The 23,230-nt window shown below is 35.5% G+C and overlaps 1 protein-coding gene across 2 annotated transcripts in view; it reads right to left on the bottom strand.

The window, feature by feature from the left end:
- ANTXR2 (ANTXR cell adhesion molecule 2) overlaps positions 1-23,230 on the bottom strand; it is a 129,385-nt gene that overhangs the window by 41,348 nt on the left and 64,807 nt on the right. Inside the window, exons 13-16 of one of the 2 annotated variants that reach the window (XM_045571379.1) lie at positions 12,118-12,162; positions 10,633-10,728; positions 5,184-5,351; positions 4,508-4,588 (exon numbers count right to left, since the gene is read on the bottom strand). In XM_045571379.1, the coding sequence (XP_045427335.1) occupies positions 4,508-4,588; positions 5,184-5,351; positions 10,633-10,728; positions 12,118-12,162 (390 nt within the window). The remainder of the gene's footprint in view (positions 1-4,507; positions 4,589-5,183; positions 5,352-10,632; positions 10,729-12,117; positions 12,163-23,230) is intronic. The other variant, XM_036412635.2, reaches the window with a different exon arrangement.

The following is a 23,230-nucleotide window of genomic DNA, read 5'->3' as shown; positions in this document are numbered from 1 at the left end:
AAGAAACAGAGATAGAAGCAAATTTGGTGAAAACCACGGAGTTCAGGTAGTTTAGTTTTTGAGGGCTTCACCAGCTGGACACAGTAAGTAGGAGGTAATGGTGAACCACTGTCTCCTTCGCATGCACAGGTTAAGCACTACCAAAGCACAGCACCCCATCTTTCATATCTAGCAAAACTAGCTGTGCCCTGTATGCTCCACTCCCTGGGTCTCTCTGGACCTCTGGAGCCGCATTTCCTACTGGGAGAAGTACTTTGGGTTTCTCAAATCAAAAATACTCCAAAGCAAAGAGTACTGGAATATAAGAAATATTATATGCTTTTGTTTTATAAAATAACATTTGTAAGAGTCTCAGTAGATTTATGCCATTGCACCATGCAATTATGATTTTATTTAAATAAATAATTAAATATTATTGCTTTGGATAATAATATCTGATGTGGTTCAGTTCTTATAAATACTTTTAAATAAAATCCACTAAAATATTTACTATGATTAAGTGTCCTCTGGTGCAGATTCGTTTTGGCACAAGTATCACAAAGTCACATGGCAGGCTTCATCAATAACAGTATTTACTGTACTCTTGAAGATAAGAATAGAGTAATTGAAAGTCTTCAGTCTTTCAAATGACGCCAAAAAGAAAATTAGCATAGCATGTAAGAAATGCATGAACTTGTATAAGAAATTAGCAAGCCTGAAGGTGAAAGTATAGTGGACATAAATGTGTTTAAGAGACAAAGGAAGGAAGGGAGGGAGGGAGGAAAGGAAAAGCATTCTGAAGACCATGTAACCAAAGTAGCATGATAGCTTTCTGACACATAATGTAAACATATTGGAACTCTATTATTCTAAATTATTAAGATACAGAACACTAATTCTGCTAAGTATTGAAATGATTCTTACTAATTTAATCACTTAATATCTGAAAAAGTACAGGTTATAGTTTTGAATGTATATGGGATCAGGAGTTTACATTGGAATTAATTCTATCAAATAAAGAGGACCTGGTTGATGATGTGAAGTTGAGAGAATCAAATTCTTTTTTTTTTAATATATTTTGATTTTTTTTGCCCTCCCTCCCTCCCTCCCACACATAACCTCTCTCCCCAGAGTTTTATGTCCATTGGTTGTACTTATATGCATGTATACAAGTCCTTTGGAGAATCAAATTCTTAAAAAAAAAATATATATATATATATATATAATTGATTTTTTTTACAGAGAAGGGAGAGAGATAGAGAGTTAGAAACATTGATGAGAGAGAAACATCGATCAGCTGCCTCTTGTACACCCCCTATTGGGGATGGATGTGCCTGTGTGGCCGCACCCAATGTAAGTGCCCTTGACCAGAATTGAACCTGGGACCTTTCAGTTCGCAGGCCAAACCGGTTTTGGCTGAAAAACATATTCTTAATAATCCTTGTGAAACATGAAAATGGGAGATGGGAAATAAATAAAGGAGGCAGGAGGGGAAAGACTTCCCAAGTTGTCTAAAGCGAAAAGAATATATGCTGATACCTACAAACTTTGTATCAAACTCCAGCCTAAAAAAAATAATAAATATTATAAAAAATAACTAGCAAGAAGCAAAAGATTAACTCATGTCAAACTTACCTGATTTCTGTGATCAAATAATTTTGCATCATTGGTTAGTTGAATAGGGGAGTTTATAAATAAACATTATACCTTAAATTCAGCAAATAATTTAACAAAATTTATAAAATAACCTTGTGAATAAAATGATAATCTGAGATGGTACTGTTGGGTGGTTTCTGGCTTTTCCATACTAATGTCAGTAAACTGTGGGGAGAGTTCTCATTGAGGGTCACACTGAGGTTTTAATTGTACTTAAAATAAGTGACAAAACTTTTCTAGTGGCAAAATGTTAGAAGCAGTAAAGCTATCAAAAATAGGTATTATAAAAAAAGGTTAAGTCAGACTGTGTCAAGCACACAGAGTCAATATATATCTGACAGAATAACAAATTAATTAAACCACAAATTGATGGTTACTAAGCTAAAATCCCACATTTAAGTAAAAATAAACAAAAAATCATAATTAGCATACATAGCGTAGAGTAGGAAAACTAGTTTAATTAATCACACATCATAAAGGTCCACTTACTATATTTTATCTCAACTTTTGAAATACAAAATCTTTGGAAACAAAGTTTTGTACAAAGTTGGTCATCAAAATTCATTTAGAAGCTAAACCTGACCTGCATTAACTTGAGATTACTTATAGTCTATATGTATCCACTTTTAGTGAATAATAATTTTGTAGCAAAATGTCTGAATAATTATCAGGAGGTATTTTTACATAAATATGATATAAGGACTATATCAAATCCCTAGAGTCTAGACTCTGAAAAATTCTGAATTTTGAAGCAATTTGACCTCAAATATTAGAATAGAAGGCTTTGGAACTATATTAAATGAAAGTATGCCCAAGTAATAAAACAAAAGGAAATCTTGATCAAAATAATGGAAGCATTAGTCTTCAATAATGGAAAGATAAATACTAATTTAATCTGTTTGGACACTATGTGGGATATTCCTTCCAGCACTATACATTAAAGAGAATGCTCAATTTATTTAGTATCTAACAACATTCTTGGTACATGTTAGGTCCTACCTAAATATTTGTTGAATGAACAAGAATAATGCATCCTTTTAAAAACCAAATATATCAACTTATCCAAACTCAAAGATCTCTTTTATTCCCAACCTATTCTGGTTTTAACCTCCAACCCCCATACTTCCTAGTAATCCACAAATGACAGTATTCTTGGCTGCCTTAGAGATTTTGCTCATGATGCTTTGTCAATGGAAATGCCCATTCTACTAACTCCACCTGATGAAATCCTACCTATTTTCAAAGACATAAGGCCTATGTTTTTGAAAAAACATCCAAAATTCCTCTGAAAGAAAGATTCAATCTCTCTTACTGTATGCACTCAAGATCACATTCTGGAATATACATTATTTTTATATATATCTCGATTCCCAAACAAATTTCAGATTTCTTAAGAGCAAAAGCTACACTTTGTACACCACCTGCTCCCTTGGTTAGTATTACCATTATTTGTACATATTTATAATAAAAAATCACTTAAATCAAAATGAGTAGGAATTTAAAAAGACTGAAAAATAAATTTTAATTATAGGAATTAAAAGAATATATAAATATAGAGCATTATCTGTTTTTGCTGGCCAATACATCTTCAGTGTTAGCAATTCCCAACACTCAAATTGTTGAACAAATGAACTAATGTCTAACATGAGGAAGAGAAAGACCAGCATATTGAATGATAAGTTGAGCTGCTATATGCTGTTGCAGAAGCACAACTCCAAATCATGCATACATTTAAACAGAGGTACCATTAAATATAAACCACAGCGGTCTAGTAATGAAAAAGTCTGCTTCAACCACTACCTCATTCTCTCTACCTATGGTCTTAGCAAAGGGTAAATGATCTGTTGGGAATATTCCAGGAATACTTTCTCAAATTGGATTTCCTACATGGTTGAACTCAGATATTTCTGAAATAACCCCCATCTCATCCAAGTAAAATGATAAGATTTAGACTTTTTTTTGTCTTTTAAATACCATGACAGAATCACACAAAATGAAATACAACGTTAGCTTGGAACTGTAAAATAAATATGAATCTCATCACTTATTTATCCTTAAAAACATAGCTATTGCACCTGAATGAACCCGAAGTCCTCTGAAGCTGAGGTGAATGGTGTTCACAGTCGTGCTGACAGATAATGAGAACACTGTTGTTACCACTAACAGTGGCATGTTTCTCAATAAAACTCGCTCTTGATACATATCAAAAGGTTTTAAACAATTTTTCTTACATTGATACAATAGCAAATAGTGCTAATATATTTAAAAAATGATAAAACTGGCGTAATTCTAGACAAATTTCCAAAAACTAAAAAGCTTGAAATAGGCTGACTTGGTAGAGAAAATGAACACACATGTGTATGTGCATTTATATATTCCTATACATATGTGTATGTATGTATGCTTTCAAAGACACTTCCATATATTTAAGAAATTAGATTCATCAACTATTGGAAGCAGGGAAATAACATACTTATACCGAGAAATAGAGGCTCTGAGGTGTGTTCTCCAGTCCTCACTGCTAGTAAATGTCAGAGAAAGACTTCAGTTCCTAACCCGGAATCTGCCCCCCCACTTGGGTGACACCTCAGAACATGATGTCATCCAAGTCAAAGGCCGAAGCAAAGAGTGGGCTCCTTAAAGCCAGTGTACAATAGGCCGTCATTTCTTAATGTGTTGCTTGACAAGGGACTTATCAAACTTGAAGATGTATTCCAACAACAGAGAATGGATTAGGCACCGTATATAATAGGAGATGATAACTCCTTCCTCGAGTGTACTGAGGGCTTTAAGTCCTTTTTGATTACGAGTTCACCTTCATTGTACAGACCCACGCAGCCAGCTCTTTCCCAACACATCCTCGCGTACAAACCTCGTCTCCTTCCTGAGGTCGCATCAAGGACACCCGGTCGTACTGCCGCCGCAGCAAAGCCCAGAGCGCGTCCAGCCGGCCCTAAAGGGAACACGACTCGTTAATCCCTAAGGAGCACACTCAGCCCTACTGGGAGAATACGTGAGTTAAAATGAAGACGGTACACCCTATTCTCTACTCACTCTCGCTTTTTTCACAAATTAAAATAAAGATCTCTACTCTGGCTTTTTTCATAAATTAAAATAAAGAATAAGTTAACTGTTAAGTAATAAGGAGAAGGTCCTTGTTGCTGAGAAAATTTTTAGTCGTTAAATACAGACTGCATGCCTGCTATGTGATGGACCTGGGTCCTCCTTCAGAGACTTGGGTAGGGAGGACAAAAAGAGTTACACTTGCTGAAACCGGTTTGGCTCAGTGGTAGAGCGTTGGTCTGCGGACTGAAAGGTCCCGGGTTCGATTCCGGTCAAGGGCATGTACATTGGTTGCGGGCACATCCCCGGTAGGGGGTGTGCCAGAGGCAGCTGGTCGATGTTTCTCTCTGATTGACGTTTCTAGCTCTCTAGCTCTCTCTCCCTTCCTCTCTGTAAAAAAAATCAATAAAAAATATATTTAAAAAAAAAAGCGTTACACTTTCTCTGGGAAATTTCAGTTAAATGGCGCAAAACTTGGGCAGTACCTTAATCGGGGTGTACCACTTTGTCTGAGGAGGCTGGTACGAGGGTCTGGGTCGAGGTGGCCTAGGCCTGATGGGTTCCTCTGGTTCTTCAGGGATTGTCACCACAGCATTTTTGGCTTTCTCGAGCCTTGCACCTTCCTCAGTAGATCCTTTATCACCCCAGCGAACCTTTCAAACAAAGGGGGAGAAGTTATCTTAGACATACAGTGTCTTGGAAAAATAAGTTCCGATTTAACCAATGGTCCTTCCGTTTACCACCTCAGAGGAAAAGGAAGATGTGTAGGCAAACTAATTGTAAATTTCTCCTCTTCTGAGATTTAATAGGTTTATCACCATTACTTATGTACTTAACATTAAGGTTCCAGAAAAAATAAAAGACCCTTTGTATAAATCTGGAATTAATTAAAATTTGAAGCATCCATTTCTCCATTGTCTCAAATAAGGAGTTAATTGGTAGTTCCTAAAGCATGATAGTCTGTAATCCTATTCTTTAATTGGATAGGGTACTCTTCCTGCTAAACACAAACCCATATATACTGATGAAACTGAGGGAAATAGATAATAAAAATGATAATTAGAATTTATTGAATGCTTACTATGTGCCGATCTGCATTTAGTCCATAGGAAAATGTAATGAGATACTGTATTTTGCCTTCCAGATGAGGAAACTGAGACCCAGAGAGGTTAAGTGACATACCCAAAGCCACACAGCTAGCAAGTAGCAGGGCAGGGATTTTAATGCAGATAGTCTGAAATAGGCTAATACGTTTCAAATAGGTTTGAATCTTATTAATGTATTTTACACAAAGGAGTTCACTGTTTTTTCCAAACTTTTCATAAAGTTTGATTGAGGCAAAATGTATGATTTAAACATTTAGCCTTCAGAAGTAAAATTATTACATGTAATTTTCTTACTTTTATAAAGCTTGATTTTATAAAGTAATTTTCAGTCTTTAGTTCCTGTTCTCATTTTCTCATCTGGGTATGGTTACTTGATATAACAGTTTTTCATTGAGGAAGAACATAGCTGAAAAAAAGCTTCTGTTATGGAAAGAACATTTAAGAAACATCAGGGATTTTCACAAATTTCAGGAAATTTCGTTCTCTGACAATTCTGGATGTTGAAAAACCACAGAGTCAACCAACTGTTTTCTCTGTTTCAAAAGGAACAAGAAGTAAGAGCTAAATCTGAGCTCAACTTCTTCATGTGTAGGCATGGAACAAGATGCAGCCCAAGGACATTATCAAAGATGACAGAGATAGCATAAATGAAGCTCTAAAAAGAAATAGGAGGGCCTGTCCAGGGCCCACTAACCCAGCAGAGTTAATTGATTTCTACAAAGAAAAAAAATTGTTAAATCCATTTTAAAGCATTTTAATGGCCTTAGTGTGTGGGAGTACAGATAATCCCTCTTTATAGAAAGAACTATTCGCAGCTTTTTGGTAAGGCTTACTTAGATATTTTGAGCCATTTTTAATACAGTTTTAGAATAGGCTTTCCATTTCAATTGGGCCCTATTGACTCATTAAAAATGTTTCTATATCTCTCAGTGTGATCAGTGGTACTGGAATGTTCTTTATGAGGGTGTTAAAATTGCTTTAAATACCATTAAACCTTTAGAACTAGATAGCTGGTTCTCCTTCCAAAGAAATGACCTTCTCTTTCAAATCACAGCACCGTCACCTGGATAAACTAAGACTTATACAGTCTCTAGAACAGCTAAATTGAACTACAAAACCTTAAAAGCAGGATACATATCCTTGCAGTTGTAAAGTCTCAATTCTAAGGGGAAAAACAAAACAAAAAAATGGAAAAAGATGCACAGTTAAGTAAACATATAAGTATCACAACTCAGAAAATAATTCAGAATAGAAACGAAGAAGATACATTTTAGATCTATTTAGAAATGACAGATTTTAGCATACACAGCTCCTCGGCCTAACCTTCACAGCTGGTATCACAAAGGTCATGGAAATAGTGTTTTCCTTCCAAGTTTCACTGAAAACCCATTCTCAGATAAAGAACCCCGAGCTGGTTAAACTGGAGTTCTGACCCAATGTGGCATTTCCAGGAACTCAACTATCAAGACACTACACTTATGAAATATGTTTCTGAGTTTTAAAGGAAATTCCTTAAATAAATCTACTAGTGTTAGTTCATGAAGTAGCTGTTTAAATCATCACCACCATCAGACAAACAACAAAACAAATTCTCTCACTTCATCTCAAAGTTTAACTCTATAATTTTCCTAAAACTCTTTAAAGCAGTTAAATATGTACACAAGTATATGTATACATTTTAATATTTTAGTTTGACCACATTGAGATGGTCACAAAGGATAAAAGAATTACAAGACTAGATCACCAAAGGGAGAATTAGCAGAGTTCATATACATGAATTTTTAATTTTGGGGGGGAGGGGGAGGCGGGGGAGGAATAAGCACAAGCTAGATAATTAAGTTCTTCCAACTCTGCTTGACTTTCATGATAAACGATAATATTCCATAATTTTCAGAGCATATTTAGATGTCTAGGAGGTTATAGTATAAAGGAACAATTTCAGAATCAAGAAAAGAAACAAAAACAGTTTCACACTGAATTGGCAGAAACACACATTTGAAGTCATTAGATATTGTGGATCAGCTATGCTAACAGCTGTTATTAACATCAGCTCAATTCCAGTTTTCTGCAAATTTCCATTATCATAGGTCTAAGTAAAATCCCTATACTGGCTTAAAATAGCACTAGTTATGAAGATTTGTTCCATAATTCAGATGTGGTCATAATTTCTAGAATTCCTTTTACTTCCCCCAGTTCAACATATTTTTTTAAAAAGAATATGCTTTTCAGGTTTGAATAGGCAAAATTTTAAAGCAGATTATGTGTTCTTTTTTCCCTCTTCAACTTTAAGGAAGTTCATATTTGAGAAAGTTTAATGATCACTTCAATTTTTATTATGTATTTTTAGGTATTTCATTTCCCCTTTGTAATGTGCACATTTAATTTTTCACTTTTTGTCATCCTCATCCACATTTCAATCTTATTGATGGAATACACCATAAAATGTAGTCAGAATTTGTCGAAAGCTAAAAGGGACCTCAATTATTAAAAGTGGGTGAGCCCTATCATAAATTTTTCTCAACTGAATAGAAAATATAATTTCACATATTTAGAGAATAATGCTTAAAACTTAAAATACAAGTTATTAAAAAATGTGTGTGAGTCCTTGGCTTCCTTGATCATAAGACAATAATATACTCTTTAACTTAGGACCCGTTCAGCTCATGCCTATGCTTTTCTTTACAAAGAGATCTCAATCTTTGGGACACTGAAATATTGAACTAGCAAAAATCTTGCATAATTCCTAGAGTTTTAACAAGAACATTACTTTCTCATCAAAAATATACTAATATATTACATACTAACACATCTGTATCTTGTTGTTATGTGGTATTTTATAAGTGTAGATTTCAAAATGAAATTAAATTTATTATTCTGAATACAGAATTGGGCAAAGTAGATTTATAGTTGTTTGTATAGGAAATAATAACACGCCCTAACCGGTTTGGCTCAGTGGATAGAGAGTAGGCCTGCGGAATGAGGGGTCCCAGGTTCGATTCCGGTCAAGGGCATGTACCTTGGTTGGGGGCAATCCCCAGTAGGGGGTGTGCAGGAGGCACCTAATCAATGTTTCTCTCTCATTGATTTTTCTAACTCTCTATCCCTCTCCCTTCCTCTCTGTAAAAAATTTTAAAAATATATTTTTTAAAAGAAAGAAAATAATAACACAATAATCAACTATTTCACATACTCAGAACTATAAACCTACTTTTACCTCACCCTTCTAAGTTCAATATCAAATAAATTAGGAAATAATAGAGAATTATATAGCACAAATTGAAAATCACTCCATGCAGAGAAAACTATTCTAACATTTTGTGGTATATCATGTCAAAACTTTTTTTCTCTTCGCAAACATTTTTTTACACATTCATTTTAAAATGAGGCTACCTAAACTAAAATAAGTTGTAATATCATATATATAGCTATCAAAATGTAACACTTATTTATAAGTGTATTTTTTATATGCACAGGAATATCTAATCCACTCTTTCCCACCCCCCTGAGGCTAGATTGGCATAGCAAAGTTAGGCTGAAGGAAAATGACCTTCCTTCTGTATCAAGCAACAAGAGCTAGCCCCGCTAAGCTCTTCATAATACTTGATATTCCCAATTACCCACCGGCAAACACAGGTGCACTCTTCTCTCCTAAAAACAAACTTAACAGATTTTAGCACTTGACTTTCCCATAGCTTATTGGCAATGAGGTACTTGTCTCAGAAAATATTTCAGCAGTACAGTGGCAAGCTTTTATGGATAATGTGAATTATTTTAACATGTAATGTGCTCAAGAAAGTGACAATCAAGATCAGATGACTTGAATAACCATTTCAATAGTGGCAACCATATTAAGTAGGCCTAGGCTTTTTTTTGAAAACTACTGAAATTTCTTCTAAAAAGAGGCAACTTTTTATTGGGAATCTGAAATTTATTGAAGTGTATAAGAAAGAAAATTTCAACAGTTTTGAGGTTGGTAGTTAGCTAACTGACTTCTGCTGGCAGTGATGAGAACAAAACAAATATGACAGAAGACACGTGCCATGACTGCACAACATAAAATAAATTCTTTATCAAGAAGTAAAATTAAAGGATATCCAATAAGGAGAAAAAGTGAAGATCTGAGTTTAATAATAACGGCAGTATATCAATGAAAAATTCTTTCAGCTCTCGTTGGGGTGAGATGCTGGCCTATTTGAACTAGTTAAGGGCTCAGTGCAGGCAATGACTGCATATTATTAATTAACTAGAGGCCTGGTGCATGAAACTCATGTCCACAATTTGAGTCAGTCAAAAAGTTCAATGTATTCTAATAAAAGATATTTAATATTAATTATGATTGTTCATAAGTGATAACTAAAAGCTGTATTAAAAAAAAAAAGCCTTACATGTTTTTCCTCTACATTTGTGATAAGGTCATATCCATACTATTGAATATTTTAACATTTTTCTCCTCAAATAGTACATAGCTATTAGATCTTTTCAAAGATGAGTATTGTTGCAATTTTAAGTGGCTGGCTTCTTTAAAATTGATGTTCTCTGCAGTCATTTTTTCCAAAATAGAGAGAAAAACCCTAACTTTGTTTCACCCTTTAGAATTCAGACATGGTATCAATGCAGTTCTTTGACTCATGAAGTTAGTTCTTCTTGGAGAGTTTTGAAATGGCTAAGATGCTTCCACAGATAAAGAATATCTGCAAAAGACCCAGTGTTAAGTAAAAAAATGGATGTATTGTGATACTGAATTATAAAAAGTACAGTTTCCATGGCCTCATAGTTCTAGAAATTTATATTCTAAATCAGTGGCTTCTATTTCTTTAAAGATACCAACCTCCATTCTTTTAATTCCTCCAACCCCTCGGCCGCCATAATAGGAAGCATCCACCGTTGGCCATTTCTTGTTTGGCAGAGGATCCTCTTCCTCCTGCTTAGATACAATTTTTAAAAATTTGTTCAATTACATTCTTAAAATATTGCTTAGTCAGGACTGGGTCACACTGAACCATTTTTCTGAATAATGCAATTCCCGTGTAAGAAACACAGTACAAGTTATACTATATGAGACATGGAGAGGTATGGATGCTTACGGCATAATTTTCCCCTGGAATTCCAGAGCGTAGGAGGACTCCTTCCTTTCCACAACTTTAGGAATCCCCCTTATTCACTTAGTTACCAGAAGCTGATAAGAGCATAGTTTGTGTGTGCTTTTTTCTATTCATCACTTGATATTTAAAAAGATAAAGCATTAAAATTTGGGAGAGCATTTCCATAGTCACATAAAGCATCCAAGTATGTGTATGTTTGAGTTCTGTGAAGTTCGTACTAAAAAGATAAGTAGCTGAGAAGCTTTAAAGATGCACAGGACAGTACATTCTGTATTTCACGTTGCTAACACAATTTTGGCTGACAAACAGTTAAAGTGCAACAGCCCGCTTTTAGCTTTGATCCCCTCCAAAAAACCCCATTGGATGCCTGAAATTATAGATATTATCAAACCTAGTATACATGATGTTTTTTTCTATACATACATGCCTATGATATAGTTTAATTTATAGATTAGAAAAATTCATGGTTTTCTTACTGTTGATTTTAGTAACCTCAGTATTTTTTTTTTTCTTTTCTTATTAAGAATTTTCTCGTTTTCACACAAAGGAAGCGCTTTGCAGCTTCTCTTTGACATTTCCAAACTGCCAGCATCACTAGACTTGCACTTTGGGGCCATTACTAAATAAAATAAGGGCTGTGTGAACACAAGCTGCAACGCTGAGACAGCAGTTCGGTAACTGAGACAGCTACTGCGTGACTACCAGGTGGGTATACAGCAAGGATACACTGGACAAAGGCATCCGGCAGGACAGAATGGAGTGGTGTGGACTTCATCACCCTGTTCAGAATGGCATGTAAACGAAAATTTTTAATTGCTTATTTCTGGAATTTTCCAATTAATATTTTCAGACCTCAGAAGACCACAGTTGACCACTGGTAACTGAAGCTACAGGAAGAGAAACCACCAATAAGGGAGACTACTGCATTACTCATTTTGAAGAAAGTAAAACTGGAACTGCCAGTTTGCAGTTTCGAACTTTTTTAAGACAAGATAAGTGACGTCAGAACTATTTATATATTGCTATAAGAAGTAAATTACATCTCGTCTAGCACATGTAAGAAATCATAAGAGGACAAACAATAACTATTGATTTTCATGAATTCAAAAGTCAATTCAGAAGTGTCATAGTTATCTGATAATAATGTAATTGGTCAAATTTGGTGATAATATCTAAAAAACACTGACATCCCTTATTAAGCACTCATTTACCTCTACTGGTGCAGGGGGTGGTGGTGGAGGAGGATCCTTGATAACCTGTCCAAAAACAAAAACAAAAAACTAAATGTAAAAATGTTTGTGTGATGGGAGAGGAAACAATAAGGATGTATAAAATAATTAGATTAGTAAAATACTGTGTTAGCACCAATGACATCCCCAGTGATCCTTAATACCCCATCCCCTCCTTCCTGCCCCACTCCACACCCCTATCCAGCATGTAAGCTTCTCCCTGTGAATCTGGACTTTCCTATAACTATTGTAGCTTTTGACTAGCATGAGGTACAAGTGATACCATGTGACTTCTGAGGCTAGGTCAAAGAAGGGTTTCACTTCCCCTGACATCCTTGGAACACTCATTCTAGGGGAAGCCTGCTGTCACGTTATGTCTGCCCTGAAACCATCAAGCTGTGAGGATGCCCAGGATAAGGTTATGGCATGGTTAGGTGGTGAGAGACAGGCACATGGCCAGCCCCCAGCTGTGCCAGCCTTCCCAGCTGAGGTGTCAGAATGTGAGGGAAGAACTTCTCTTGGATATTGAGCCTCTTTAACTTTCTAATGCCTCCAGCCCAGCTGCCACCTGACCACAATCACATGAGAGAACAGCAAGTGAGAACCTCCTGGTTGAGCCAGTCTCCACAGAACCGTGAAGACACTAAATTATTGTCTGAAGACACAAGGTTGTGGAGTCATTTGTTAGGCAAACTAGATAACAAGCACCTAAAATTCACAAAACTACTCTACATACATTCATTCATTCTATCTTTATGGTATAAATATGTTATTAGCTTCATATGTCACATGAATAACAAGAACACAAATTGTCCAATACTTTGCACAAAGCTTCACTAGTGGTTTTTCTAATGTCAAAATGCAAACTTTTTTCCCCCCACTAGATAACAGTATGTCTGTTCCTTCAAACAGAGTAGGGACTGACTTGAAAAATCTCCCTGCTATGACTCCTTGACTTTTTCATTGGCTGGCAATACAAAACTTCGCTTGCTCTGGGTGAGATGACAGGGAAATTAACATATTCTTTTCCCAGCCTTTAACTTAGAAACAAACCAACATTTTAGCCAACATTTCTCCTTCTGTGAATAATTACTTGATATATTATTTCATGAAATTTTATATAGTTAAATTTTTAAGTGACATAAATAGACCCCTTCATCTAATTTAAATGACCTTTTCTGATTGGAATATCTGGATTTTGTACGACCATGCTAGAAAATTACTGACCAAGTGCCAGTGGCTTCTTCTGATCAGTCAGGTACATATCCAAGTCTCTATACTAACTAAAAACAAACAAAAATTTGAAAATATAATTGTTCATTTCATCTAATGTCAAATGTTTCAATTATGTTATTAAATTTTCAAAAGTTTAAAATAATAAGTTTGAAAATAAAATCATCAAGGAATCATTATTATTTAGGTATATTACTATTACCTTGGATATGTTTTTCAAAGACTGCTTGCCCTTTTAAGATATATATCACAATTTTTCCAAGTTAAATAATATGCTTCTGATACTTTCACCAAAATAATCTGGGTTTAGGGTTAGTTAGAAATTGAAACTGAATGAAGGAGAAAAGGGTGATTCATTATTTTAATCTTTCTTTGTGTAATATGAATCTTTCCTTAATGAAAGGTTTTTTTAAAAAATTAATGTTATTGTTCAGTGGTTGAGCGTCAAACTATGAATCAGGAGGTCACGGTTCGATTCCCAGACAAGGCACGTGCCCAGGTTGCAGGCTCAATCCACAATGGAGGGCATGCAGAAGGCAACCAGTCATTGATTCTCTCTCATTACTAACCTCTCTCTATTTCTGTCTCTCTCTTTCTCTCCCCTTCCTCTCTAAAATCGATAAAAATATATTTTTTAAATTAATGTTATTGATAATGTGAGAGAACTGACTCCATTTTTATGTATAATACTCTCATCATTCAAATTTTAGTTTAGATGTAAACCTCAGGAAAAAATACACTGTAATTACAATCCCACAAGTATAATTGAATCTCAAACTAACTTGTTATTATTATATTTTAATGCTACAAGAAATAAATATATTATTATTATATTTTAATGCTTCTATTGAACACTTTTATTTAATTCATTTTTATTTTATCAATAAAATTAAATTCCAGTTCTTTTTGGTAATTTTGAAAGATAAAAGTCTGTGAGATTTTACAGTTAGATCTGAAATAAATGCCAGTAGAGGATTAAAATTTAAAAGAATTCTGTGGTAAAATAGAAAAGTTAAGGTTATTAAGCTATAGGTGATTTTCCTTTATAAAAGAAGCACTTCATAGCATTATCAACCTACATGTCCAAAAGCAACCAATGAAAACCAGATCCATCAACATTTCACACTCACGAGTCAAAAGCAACCTAAACATTTTCATTTAAAAGCCAACTCTTCTTCCTATTTTCTGTTTCTTTCAAATAAATCATTCTTTCTAGTTGCAGCTCCAAATTTTTCACATACTCTATAATGTCTTCTTCTCTTCTAGATGATGTCACTAAATCATTTACAATGTCCAATAGATTCTTTGAAAAATCCACCCCCCTTGCAAATTCCCTCAATTTTCCCAAAGCAGACAGATTCCCCTTCATATTTACAGCTGCCTATTTGTTCTTCCCTAGCATTTATCAGAGTGATAACATCGCTTTGCTCCAAAAAACTGAAACTTCCATAAGGGTGTTTTTTTTGGTCTTCTTTATTCCTCACTGTATTCCCAGTACTTAGTTAAGTTTTTATTTTGTAAGAGAGAAAAAAGAAAGAGGGGGTTAGAAAGACAGGAAAGGAGAAAGGTGGGAAAGGTAGTAAAGAGGAGGGAGGAAGGGACAAAGAGAGGGAAAGGAAGTAGGAAAGGGGAAAGGAGGGAAAGGGAGAATAGGGAGGAGAGAGGAAGGAAGGAAAAGGGAGGGGAGGAGAGAACCAGGAAGAAGGGCAGATTCTTTGCATTGTGTTCCCACTGTCACTATCTAAAATTATAAACTCAATACTTTCTGGACCTGACAAATATCTAGTACAACATTTTTCACAGTCAACCAAAACTTCACTATTGTGAAAAATTCCCACCAAGTTGTAGCCCAACTATGTTTGAATTCCAGCAATAAAGAGAAACTCACTACCTCACAAAACAATTCATTCCATTGGCAAGAAACTCAAATCATCTGAAGGTGTTTTCCCCCAAAGGAGCCAAAGCCTCCCTCTCTGTAGATGTCACTCTTTAGTCCTGATCCTAGGATGTGGAAATATACAGGCACACAACTAATTTTTCTTCCAGAAGAGAGCAGTTCCTAATTTTAAATACTAGGATGATAACCAAGTATCTATTGAACTTATTATCTCTTGAAGCTAAATATCACAGCCATTTCTCATGCAATAGCTTTGAGTTATGTGCTCATCTTGGTCAGTTTCATTAGTATATATTCATTTGATCAATATGACTAAGTGTGGTTTCCAGAACTGCTAATAGCACTTTAAGTGTGGCATACCCATTATCAGTAAATAAATTGTGCTCAGAGGAAAGAGAAGCACCCCATCAGTCCTCACTCCCATTTTATACATTTTAACTGATAACATATTGATGACATTGGATAAGTCTTTAATTACCATTGCTTTTGTTATCATCATTGTCTACATTCTCTTCTTAATTAAATTAGACATCTAGCTTTTTTATTTATCTCTAATCCATCCCTCATTCTAACATATGTAGTCAGGTAAATATTTTTCTAACAGAAACTTAATTGATCATTTCTCTGGTCAAAATGAGTCAATGGTTACAATGACCACAATTAAAATCAATGAATTACTGAAATTTATTGGAACACCCTTACAACTAATGCTTCCACGCTTAATTTTGCAAATTACCATGAAGTGTTATTTCAACTTCTCTCACTAGAAAAGGACCAAGGTACATCCTTCATTCCACTAAGTCTGAGTTATAATATAGCTAAACTCATTTTGATTTCCTTGTGAGGATTTAAAATTTATTCTGCTTATTACCTGTATATCTTGCACAGGGATATAAAATTCTGAGGAGATAAATGGTATCCACAACCTTGTTCTATAGACTTTCCAAGAATTACTGGACATCCCTCTCCATGATTCTGCCATTTTTAATATCATACTCATTATCCTGCATAGTATTGATATAGACAAACAAAAATCCAATCCTTATATGATCACTGCTGACAAACTCATAAAAGGATAGTAAGAGGTGTTTTGCATTCTCTCACCTTATTGGAGACCCTTTATTTAGTGTCATAAGCCACAATCTGGAAAACCAAAGCTCTTTCTCAATACATTTACATAAGCCCAGACTTCTATTCTCCTTGTTCAAATGCCTCAGCGCAGTGTGGTTCCATCCTAATCCCCGATTTACAAATATCCCTTTACAGTCCCTCTACTCCAAGCAGACCAAAGATCTCTTTGCTTCCCCCAAATAAAATGGCCATTTCCATGTTAAATCTTATTCAGCATTCATAGACTAGTCCACCAACCTACTATTGCTTTAACTGGAAGCTTTAAAACTTCTAAAACTATAGTTTGCTGTTCAGTTGAACTATTATGCTTAATTAACTTGTGTTTATATGTTTATTTTTGATTTTTTCAATTACTCTTTAAGACTGTAGATTTCTGCAGAGCAATAATCATTTCCCCTTCTTTATAAATATCTCTAATGTCTAATAAAGTGTTCTGCAAGCAGCAGGTAATAAAAATATGATTGAAAATTAAACTGAGGAAATAGCTAAGAACATTCTAAAAGGCTCATAGCCAACCTCTAAATTTATGAGAAAAATAGGAAGGAAAAATAAATAAATAATAAACAGAGATGATTTCCATGAAACTAAAATATTGCTTGTTCCAAAAAAAATAGAGCATCACATTTCTCTTAACCAATAAATTCAGAGAACTAAGGAACTCAGTAGTAGGTGGGAAGATGTAAGACTATCCTAAGTTTCTTCATCTAGAAAATTAATTCTATTAATTGTAGCCCTTTGCAAGATGAAAATTCCAGAATGTTAAAACAAACAAACAAAAAAACTACAAATCATAATGTTTCTACCAGGACTTTTGTTTCTATGCTTTTCCATAATTAAGTAGGCCATATGTCTAAAGCATTTGTATTCACCTTATTATAGAAAAGAACATTAGGGTTTGTTTTTCCAATAGCATGTAATTAATCTTACAAATGACTAAATGCATGACTTATTATAAATTTAAATTGATTCTGAAATCCTGGCAGATACATTTTCTACATTGTTAACATAGGAACAACAGCCTTAAAACTCTGCCTAAGTCAACTTTTGACCTGGTAAATTAAGAGACACAACTATCACCACAAAAAATAGCATTACGTTCAGAAACTGAGTCAGTGCTATGGCTCATTTGTGTATTAATATTACTCCCACCATTTATTGGTTCTGTCATATAACCCTATACAGTTACTGTGCTTCTCTCCATTTAAATATACAGAGACTCCAACTTCAATAACTTGCTCAAGGATGTGTAAAAAGAAAACACTGGTATTAGGATTCAAATCCAGAACTCAGGCCCAAATACCTTCAAACTCTGAGTTCAACTTCTTCTGCCATATGACATCCTTTCAAAATAAGTTTGGACTGCAAGGAAAAGAGTATAGAAGAAAAGGCTTAAGATTTGTTGCGTAATTGTTACTGGCTAAGATGCATAGAAGAATGGACAGATAGACGGATAGATGAATGGATTTAAAAAGTAGGCAGATTGATAGAAATAATTTAATTTTTATGGTAACTATGTGGAAAAAGTTTATCATCCCCATTTTATTGAAATATAATTTGATAATTCACATACTTTACATCCCTAACCTAGACATGATGGAACCGAAAACAAAATGTTCCTTATGTGTCTGATGTTTCAAAATGCTCCTTCTCTTCACTCTACCATGTGGCCTCATAAGTAACAAAGGGGGGAGAAGGGGAGAGATGATTTGAAGCCATTCGGCCCAAAAGCCAAAAATGGCAAAAATTGTGTCCAACTGATATCCCTACATTTCAGTCAAACTAGTGCAGGAGAACAGGAAACCTTACTGTTAGTCCAAATACATTAAAAATAACAGTCATGAGAATCCCATTCTTGTATTAAATAGTGCAAGAACACATGCATTTCAGAAAAAGATGTATTCATATGCACCATATTTTATGAGAATTTGCAGATTTTAAAAGGCATAATATTGCCTAGTTGCCAGGATTTTTTCCCACTTAGCATCCTTTAGCTCAGTATTGAAGATTCTGGAAAACACTTTCACCACTTTATGAACCATATGCAGAGTTTGATTCTTCTCCAATTTTTTTTTATTTGTTACTATCATCATCGGGGAGGATTACATCTCATCTACTCAGCTGCTAGAATGAAGATTTCAGTTTGGAGGAGAGCCTATTTCTTAGGGAGGAAAAAAAAAAGTTAGCTGCTTCAGGCAACAGTCCTTTTGATCTGCTCATTAACACTTTTCAAATGCTCCAGTGATGTGGGCATTCTTTGCGCTAGAAAATGTCAGCACGGGAGCCTGCAGCCAGCTTGATGCAATCATATGTTCTGATATTCAGAAAAGAGTGAAAAGAACTGTCAACAGTGAACTGCACTGAATTAAAAAAGATACTGTACAACAACTGTAGATCAAGAACTATTTCAGAACTGATTCTTGACAATGATAAAAACAAATGCCCAGTTTATCAGCAATGTCATCTAAATGTCTATGAGTCCACAGACAATAGAGAAATCATTCTTACTGGCTACAAAAATTTGTTTAAAAATATAGGTGGGTCTTCATTTCATTCTCCCTTCTCTTTTTAATAAGATCAAAGAGCAAGTGTAGTTCCTCTCCTCTGAAGTGCAAAAGCACAAAGTCTCTTACATTGCTGCTTAGGGAAGTCCTTTTCTGAATCTCACAAAATTAGATGCTTTCAACATCCAGACCAAAATACAATCTGGGTTAACTCATCCTGCCTTTCCTTTTCTTTCCTTTCCTCTTTGACAGAATCATCAATGGTCAAAGATTGATTGGTCTGGCTCAGTTGGTTGGGCATCATCGCGTGCAATGGAAAGATTGTTGGTTCAATTCCCAGTCAGGGCATGTGCCTGGGTTTCTGGCTCAATCCCCAGTAGGGGGAGCGTAGGAGACAAGCCAATCAATGTTTGTCTCACAGTGATGTTACTCTCTCTCTCTCTCTCAAAATCAATAAATATCTTTAATAAGAAAAGGATTCTTACTATTAACAAATAACTGGTAGGAAGTCTGGTCAATGAATAGTCATTTAAAACTGCCAAATGAGGACTGGAAAGAGCAGTGTGAGAGTTTATTCTACCAGGAGTTAAGTAAAGGTACTGCTGTCAAGACAAACTAGAACCAAGAAGAGTTTGATATCCTGCTTTGTAAATGATGCTCTGTTGAAAAACATCACCATGGAAGCAATGAGTACTAACATCACAATCTATTTCAAGGAGGCAACCAAACATAAATCATGTTAATCAATGGTGCAAGGAAGGCATATTAAAATTTAGATTACTTCTACTTTATTGTGCATTCCAAAAAAAAAGTATCAAGCTGCTCTCAAAGTAACTCAATAAAGGCACCAAGAGCCCTCCTCAATAATAAAAAACAAGTGAATGTGGAAGCATTATTACTGTTTAGAAAAAACAGCACAGCTGTTGCTGGCTAAGAAAACGATTCCTTAGGGCTCCAGTCAGATATATCCTCGTCACGAAAGCTCAACTTACTTATAAACAAGTTGGGCTTTAAAAAGATAACTTTTAAAATGGTTCTTTAAATTAAGATTTATGTGATGTCTTAAATGCGCTAAGGGAAATGAGTATTCCCTTGCGGCTGAAGAACGCTGGCCAAGGACACTGGAGCAGAGTGAGCACTGATCATTTCCAGTATACTCAGATATTTGCAGCTGTATACCACACTCTAATTGACAACACTCCAGAAAGCCTTTGTTTGCCACCTCATTAGCCTTACATCTGTAATTCTGTGTGGTGTCTGGTTATTCCAAACGATGCAACTATAGGACTGTCACCTCTGCTATCCTGATCGTACAGCACATCTGCCGTGAACCCAACATGCCTTCTAAGCTAAACAATGATGAAAACATCCACATTTTCTATGATCTTACTCATGACTCAATACATAAGTTTATTTTTCATCTTTCCTGTCCCATTTTTTTTATTATTATTTTAAGGGGGGAAAAAGGATCCTGTTGATGTTTTTGTTAAAGAAAAGCAGTTGTAGAGGAGGATGTGAGGATACTCAATGAGCAGGATACCGACTCTCAACAGATGGTGAGAAATAACTTCATACAAAAAATGAGAACTTTTCCCCTTATGGAATAGTTTGCAAACTCAACACACTCCATAATTGACTATTGGGAGTGCCCAAAAATGTCAGCTTTGCATGAGGGCTCTTTTGTTACGATTATTACTAGATAAAGTCCTCCAAATATCATTGATTCAAATTTCTATTTGTCATGGAAAGCCCAGGCACAGAAAAGACACTATTCTGCAACATTTTAGATGATATCATTTCTCTTTTAGTCTTGAAAATACTCATTAAAATAAACTGAAAGATTTAAAATTTTAAAATAGTCTCATATTAAAAGCATCTTGGGTGTCCAGATTCTATTTTATGTTTTGTTTTTTTAACCTTTTTCATCCTAAACCCCTCAGAGGCAATCTGGTGAACCTATGGGACCTCTTCTCAGAATAATTAAACTAAATTAAAATATACAAAATTTAAAGAAACCAAATTATATTAAAATATAATTATCAAATGTGTAAAAACAATTACCTACGTAACTACAATGGTTGATCTAGGAACCCACCTAAATCACTCTGGAAAAATCTCCCAATCTCAAGATCCTTAATTTAATCCCATCTACAAAGTCCTTAACATTCAGTGTACAGGGATTAAGACCCGGATAACTTCAGAGATCATTAGCCAGCCTCCCACTCAGGGCTTTCCAAACTGCACTGGTCCCCTAGTTGTCTCAGCCCACCTTCCTCTCAGGGAGAACGGCCAAGATGGAAATCTGACAGCCTCTGTTCAAGGAGCCCTCAGGCATGAAAAAACAAACAAACTGAGAATCGTTAAGATATAAGTAACGCTGTCATGTTTGAACTACTATTCTACATAAAACTGTAATTTTTAAACAATGAATGATCAAATCATTTCATAAGACATTTCCATAAAATATAAAATCATTGAGTGAAGAAATGTGTGGCAAATAGTGAGGCCTCTGTTCAGGGCTTTTCCCCCAGGCTCTCTATCCTGATAAGAGTTTCTGAACATGTGACTTCCTAAGAGGTGAATCACAGACATGATCTAAACATGCCCAGAGAAGAGACATACCTTTAAATCTCTCCCACTGATACTTAAAACACACTCAACCAAAAAGAAAGCTGTACAACACCACGCTGAGAGAAATGCATTTCTTTTCCCATTAAAAAAGTAATATCAGCCGAAACCGGTTTGGCTCAGTGGTAGAGCTTCGGTCTGCGGACTGAAAGGTCCCAGGTTCGATTCCGATCAAGGGCATGTACCTTGGTTGCAGGCACATCCCCGGTAGGGGGTGTGCAAGAGGCAACTGGTCGATATTTCTCTCTCATAGACGTTTCTAGCTCTCTATCTCTCTCCCTTCCTCTCTATAAAAAATCAATAAAATATATATTTTTTTAAAAGTAATATCACTGCTAACAATAGATAATCAAACTCAAACTAATCCCTGATAAGTTAATGTTAAGAATTATTTAAATAACCACATTCTAATTCCAGCATTGCACATATATGATATATTCTATAAAAGGAAAAAGGGAAATAAAGTTCCCATAGTTACACTATACCAGCGTTTTTCAACCGCTGTTCCGTGCCGCGAGATGTTGCCTGGTGTGCCGTAGGTGCAGACAAGACAAGAATTTTATAATTTTTCACTATTTTGTTTACTTAATATTTCATAATAAAGTAATTATAAAATACTTTCTTTGTGTTTATTTGATTCCTATTCAAGAGAATTACTTTATATATAGTCAATATAGGCACAGAGTTAAATTTTTTAACATTTTCTAATGGTGGTGTGCCTCGTGATTTTTTTCATGAAACAAGTGTGCCTTTGCCCAAAAAAGGTTGAAAAACACTGCACTATACCATCTGATACACTCCACATTTTTTTCCACAAGGTTGGTCTCCTCTGCCCCTTGTTTTTCCATGACCTCTCCTTTTTTCTCTAGCTAGCTTAGCCTCTTTTATTCTCCAACTCTCCACACTTTGTCAGAGATACTTTGCTCCAACCATTTCTAAGATGCACTACCTGTCACTGGCTTTCCATTTCAATTGTTGATGGAACTATGTGGATGCAGACTTAACCCCCTGAGGACCAGACCTCTAGCCAAGCAGCAAGCAAAGCTGCTTTCACGGGATTATACTGATCAAACCTCTCCAGTGGCTTCTTCTCAAGCCCAGGCTGAGTTCAAACTTCCTAAAAGACAGAGGAGACCCTCCCTAATGAGGTTCATGCCTACATCCCAAACCATCCGTCACCCCTCCCAGCCACTGGCACCCTACGCCTCAGCCTAGGCCTTCCCAAAGCATGCCAGAATAACTAGTAATTCTGCACACACTTCATTGGAAATGGCCCCCATCAACTGCCAACAATGTATTCATTATTCAAAATTCAGTTTGGAATCAGCAGCATAGTCAGGTTCCTCTAAAATAGTCCTTTAACTCTAGCCGAAGCCAGTTTAGCTCAGTGGTAGAGCGTCGGTCTGCAGACTGAAAGGTCCTGGATTCGATTCCGGGCAAAAGCATGTACATTGGTTGCAGGCACATCCCTGGTGGGGGCTGTGCAGAAGGCAACTGGTCGATGTTTCTCTCTCATCGACATTTCTAGCTCTCTATCCCTCTCTCTTCCTCTCTGTAAAAAATCAATAAAATATATTTTTTTAAATAAAATAAAATAGTCCTTTAACTCTAGCAAATCCCTCTTCCTTTGTCTTCTTACTGTTTACACCTGTTGCTCCTGAGGCACTTTAGACCCTCCATTGACATTTTATGCACAGTCTGTGTT

Source organism: Pipistrellus kuhlii, unplaced genomic scaffold (assembly GCF_014108245.1).
Source record: "Pipistrellus kuhlii isolate mPipKuh1 unplaced genomic scaffold, mPipKuh1.p scaffold_m20_p_1, whole genome shotgun sequence".
NCBI lineage: Eukaryota > Metazoa > Chordata > Mammalia > Chiroptera > Vespertilionidae > Pipistrellus > Pipistrellus kuhlii.
This window is presented reverse-complemented; position numbering and strand designations above follow the sequence as displayed.